The following is a 4,854-nucleotide window of genomic DNA, read 5'->3' on the forward strand; positions in this document are numbered from 1 at the left end:
TTAAAATTACATTGCAAGCAGTATTAAAGTTGCAAAGGTGGTGGAGAGGTAAACTTCTTCATGAACAGAGAACAAAAGCAGCACTTGTCATCCAATCGCATGTCCGAGGATGGACAGCCCGGCAAAGTGCTTCAAGAAACAAGCACCAAATTATTGTGATCCAAGTAAGTCGTAGATCTTGCTTACCGCGCCGTGCTTCCTTAGCATGCTTGAGGCAGCTTCTGAAGTTCACATGTATTTTATAGTTCTTTATTGCAAAAAATGGTACTTCTGCGTTGTTTATTTTTGGCACTTTCACTTGGCAATGACATTTGCCGCTTTTACTTCCATATTTGCAGCCAGTCAATTGTTGCGTATGTTACCCCTACATTATCTACTCTACAAGGATTTCATATAGCAGCTCATGCAACTTTATCATGATATGGACTAATACACTACTTTTCTCAAAGGACTTGACTGTTCCAAGTGTTTAATAATTTTTTGTTGTGCCAGAGCCATTGTCGTGGCTGGTTAACAAGGAAAAGGCTGCTCATTGAAAAAGAGGCTGTTATAAAGATTCAAACTGCAATTCGGAGCATGAAATACCGGAAAGCATTCCTTCGCCAAAGGTACGCTACTCTGGAAATACAACGGTTCGCAAGAGGAGCCATTACTAGAAAGAGTCTCCTAGGTACCTTTATTTTCAATCACAAGTTTCATTGTTGACTTTTCTTATTCCTGTCTATAATCAACTTAATGCATGGTATTCCAGGGGCCTCTTGCTACAGTAATATCTCAAAATTGGGTGACCAAACTCTTGCACTTAAAATACTATTGCAAGCAGTATTAAAGTTGCAAAGGTGGTGGAGAGGTAAACTTCTTCATGAACAGAGAACAAAAGCAGCACTTGTCATCCAATCGCATGTCCGAGGATGGACAGCCCGGCGAAGTGCTTCAAGAAACAAGCACCAAATTATTGTGATCCAAGTAAGTCGTAGATCTTGCTTACCGCGCTGACCTCCTTAACATGCTTGAGGCAACTTCTGAAGTTCACATGTATTTTATAGTTCTTTATTGCAAAAAAATGGTACTTCTGCGTTGTTTATTTCCTTTGACTATGGCTGGGTAATTATTTTTCACTTCCAACTTTTCTTGTCACATTTTGAAGATTAGCAAGGACTACTTCTCCTTCTCTTTCACTATTTATATCTTCCTGCGCTGTAGATTGTAATATTTTCGCTCACATCTGAAACATAGTCGACAGTGCGTATGGCCTTTGCATCCAATAATTCATTTCTAATCTCCCTTTGTAGTTGATCACATGTATCTAAGATATTTTTTTCTCGATTTTGTGCTTTCAGATCATCTGGAAACTTGATTTAGTTCATGGAGAAAAGCTGAACAATAATGCTTAAAAATGTATTAGCAAGTAGTTCTATTTAATATAGCAGGAATGGCCCAGAGCAAGTCAAGTAACAATCTTTAAAATCTCTGGAATCATGTGGTTGTTGTTGTCTGAATCTTCCAGCACTGGAAAGAGGGGTCCTTACTTGAGTGAAATATGGTTCAGCTCAATATCAGAAAACATCTTTGCAGTATAGGCATTGCTAAATTATGTGTATGTTTCAAAGTATTTGTATCACCAGATAGAATGGGTGTAGTGGATTGAAGCAGCGTATAATTCTTGAAAGGTAAAGTTCTTGTTATGACCTTATGGTGATTTTTCTGCGAATTAGCTATGAGGAAAGCAATTGGGGAATATATGAAGGTGAGAAGATGAGAAAGAAAAGATTCTTGGCTGAAGAAATAGAATATGTTCATATAGTACTGTCAAATATAATAGATAGCTTATATATGCTTTGAATCACTATGTTACATATGGGAATAAATGCACACTGGGTATACTATCTCAACTGTATGTGTCCTTTTTCACTATCATTGCAATATATGTCCAAGCCGTTATGCTTTCTAGCCGCATTGAATGAAGCTCAGTTTCACACGATTAAGCTTGTACTTATTGTATACTGTAGGATGTCTGCTGGCAATCTTCTTCTTGAATAATTTTCTTGTATACATTCCAACTATTTCCAAATTTGTTTTTGTAGTTGAATCAACAGTATCTTCATTCTTCTTGAACTTTCTTAACTCATGCGTCATTTTTCACTCAGGCATACATGAAAGGTTACCTTGCAAGAAAAGACTTAAGAGGGCAGCTTCTTGATTTGCGTCTGAGAGTACAAAAATCTGCTGCAAATGTTGATGATGGTATGCGCATAATAAACAGGCTTGTTGCAGCACTGTCAGAACTTCTGAATATGAGAAGTGTCAGCGACATTCTTCGTATCTGTGCAACTCTGAGTAAGTGTTATGTGCATCTGGGACAGATATGTCTTTGATTGTTTCTTGTTTTCAATGTCCACTCACTTAACAGTGCGTAGAAGGGTGCATGTCTAGATTCTCATGAGTGATGAGTTCAGTCAAGATAGTTCACCTAGGGATCATAAAGAAATAATATCCTCTTTTTCTTTTCCTTTGATAGATATGGCAACACAACATTCACAAAAATGTTGTGAAGAACTTGTTGCTGCGGGTGCTGTTGGTACATTGTTAAAGCTGATCAGCTCTCTCAGCCGGAGCCTACCTGATCAAGAAGTTACAAAACATGCACTCTCCACTCTCAGAAACCTTTCCCGATATCCACACTTGATTAATGTAATAATTGATAGCTGTGGATCAGTGGAAACAATCTTGCGGGAGTTTTTAAGGTATGCTATTGAAATTGAGCATTAAAATCAAGTTCCTAATGTACTTCTGGTGGCATAAGCTTTATATGAAGCTTTGCAAAATGCTTGTGCAGAAATAAAGAAGAGGGATATTTCATTGCGTCAGACCTTTTGAAGAAGATATTCACAGAGAAAACAGGTGTTGAAGCTGTGCACAAGTTGCCTGCTCTTTTGAGGAGACTACGCGATCATGTAGAAGAACTTTCACGGAAAGCAAAACCCGACAAGTGGTCTGCTCTTCAGTATACCAACCCCAGTTGCTTAATCTTCTTCTCCATAGAACAGTTTAGTTGTGGTAGATTTATTGTCTAAGATTGAACCTAATTTACGCAGGTCCAGGACTCCACAGCCACATGCAAGGAAAGAGCTGGACAAAAGATTGAGAGAAGCTGTTGAGATATTGGAATTGATTAAAGTGTCCCTCGGAAATCCAACTAGACGACTCTCTTACAAGGTGTAAGAATTTTCTTACTAGTTGGATAGGAGTCTTTGTCTTTGTTGATATTGTTATATATGCATTTAGTACATCATGTTTAGCAAGATGGAATAGAAACTTTCCTTGCAGTTCAGTTAGTGAATTGTGAAGATAACTTCACTGAATACTTCTCATTCTCCAACACCATCCTTAATCTAACTTTTAGTTAGTCCATTATGGACTCTTGGCTGTGATATGTGAGGTTGCTGTTAGTATTAGGTTGCTGAGTTTAATCACCATACAGACATTATGATAGAATTTTTACAATATCAGGTAAGGTAACTCAGGTTATGTGCTACAACATGTTAAATCTCCATACAAACATTATGATAGAATTTTTATCAGGTAACTCAGATTATGTGCTACAACATGTTAAAATTACACTAATAGTATAAATTCTTTACACTTAGTGAAATTAAATCCAACCGTAATGTCAACAACAACAACAACATACCCAGTATATTCCCAACAGATGAGGTCTGGGGAAGGTAGTCTGTACGCAGACCTTACTCCTACCTAATGAAGGTAGAGAGGTTGTTTCCAATAGACCCTCGGCTCGGGAAGAAGAAGAAGGAGACGAAGAGGAAGAAGAAGAAAAAGAAGGAAAGCAGTAAAGGAAGAGAGAAGAAAAAGAGGGAGAGATAAGTAGTACCAAATAATAACAATAGAGAATATAATACCTGAGGCAAACAAAACCACATAATACAATTAAGATATGAGAATACTAAAGGACATGCATGTTACTAAGACTATCGGTGAGCAACTAAGAAACTCCCAACTACCTACTAACTTTCACACCCTACTATCAAGAGTCATGTCCTCAGTGAGCTGAAGCAGGGCCATGTCCTGCCTAATCACCTCTTCCCAACACTTCTTAGGCCTACCTCGACCTCTTCTCAAACTCGCCATGGCCAACCTCTTAACGGGAGCTCCAATGCTTCTCCTCTTAACATATCCGAACCATCTTAGCCTCGACTCCAGCATCTCGCCCTCCACGGAGGCTACTCCCACTTTGTCTCGGATAGCTTCATTCATAATCTTATCTCTCCTGGTACACCCATACATCCATCTCAACATTCTCATTTCTGCTACTTTTATTTTCTGCACATGGGAGTTCTTAACTGGCCAACACTCAGTCCCCTACAGCATAGCCGGTCGAACCACTACTCTATAAAACTTACTCTTAAGTCTTGGCGGCACATTCTTATCACATAAAATACCAGAAGCGAGCCTCCATTTCATCCATCCTGCTCCGATGCAATGTGTGACGTCTTTGTTAATCTCCCCGTTACCTTGGATAATAGACCCGAGATACTTGAAACTTGTTCTCTTAAGGATAACTTGAGCATCAAGCTTTGTTCCCAAATTTGCACTCCAAGTATTCTGTTCTGGTTCTGCTCAACTTGAAACCTTTAGACTCCAAGGCTTGTCTCCAAACCTCCAGCCTCGCGTTAACTCCGTCTCGCGTCTCGTCAATCAACACTATATCATCGAAAAATAGCATGCACTAAGGCACCTCCCCTTGGATGTGTCGCGACAGCACATCCATTGCTAACGCCAGTGTTTTGGAGAGCGAGAAGCGGAAAAAAGCGAGGAGGCCTCGCTTCACCGAAGCGA

The 4,854-nt window shown here is 39.3% G+C and overlaps 2 protein-coding genes across 2 annotated transcripts; both read left to right on the forward strand.

The window, feature by feature from the left end:
* The first annotated feature begins 16 nt into the window (after nucleotides 1-16).
* LOC109222242 (unconventional myosin-Va-like) lies at nucleotides 17-1,394 on the forward strand. Its single transcript, XM_019386613.1, has 4 exons — nucleotides 17-164; nucleotides 493-670; nucleotides 752-966; nucleotides 1,341-1,394. The coding sequence occupies exons 2-4, from the start codon at nucleotides 577-579 to the stop codon at nucleotides 1,392-1,394; spliced, it is 363 nt and encodes a 120-aa protein (XP_019242158.1). The 5' UTR covers nucleotides 17-164; nucleotides 493-576.
* A 732-nt stretch (nucleotides 1,395-2,126) lies between these two features.
* On the forward strand, nucleotides 2,127-3,411 carry LOC109222243. The gene is made up of 4 exons (XM_019386614.1): nucleotides 2,127-2,337; nucleotides 2,519-2,744; nucleotides 2,837-2,992; nucleotides 3,096-3,411. The coding sequence occupies exons 1-4, from the start codon at nucleotides 2,154-2,156 to the stop codon at nucleotides 3,220-3,222; spliced, it is 693 nt and encodes a 230-aa protein (XP_019242159.1). The 5' UTR covers nucleotides 2,127-2,153; the 3' UTR covers nucleotides 3,223-3,411.
* Nucleotides 3,412-4,854: the final 1,443 nt, after the last annotated feature.

Source organism: Nicotiana attenuata, unplaced genomic scaffold (assembly GCF_001879085.1).
Source record: "Nicotiana attenuata strain UT unplaced genomic scaffold, NIATTr2, whole genome shotgun sequence".
Classification (NCBI taxonomy): Eukaryota; Viridiplantae; Streptophyta; class Magnoliopsida; order Solanales; family Solanaceae; genus Nicotiana; species Nicotiana attenuata.

What these genes read in the sequence shown, in the direction of transcription:
- LOC109222243 (XM_019386614.1), top strand. Translation starts at nt 2,154, where the DNA reads ATGAAAGGTTACCTTGCAAGAAAAGACTTAAGAGGGCAGCTTCTTGAT. An exon ending in TCGTATCTGTGCAACTCTGA is followed by an intron (nt 2,338 to 2,518) that starts GTAAGTGTTATG and finishes TTCCTTTGATAG; the next exon opens with ATATGGCAACACAACATTCA. An exon ending in AAAGCAAAACCCGACAAGTG is followed by an intron (nt 2,993 to 3,095) that starts GTCTGCTCTTCA and finishes TAATTTACGCAG; the next exon opens with GTCCAGGACTCCACAGCCAC.
- LOC109222242 (XM_019386613.1), top strand. Translation starts at nt 577, where the DNA reads ATGAAATACCGGAAAGCATTCCTTCGCCAAAGGTACGCTACTCTGGAA. An exon ending in TACTAGAAAGAGTCTCCTAG is followed by an intron (nt 671 to 751) that starts GTACCTTTATTT and finishes ATGGTATTCCAG; the next exon opens with GGGCCTCTTGCTACAGTAAT. An exon ending in ACCAAATTATTGTGATCCAA is followed by an intron (nt 967 to 1,340) that starts GTAAGTCGTAGA and finishes TTGTGCTTTCAG; the next exon opens with ATCATCTGGAAACTTGATTT.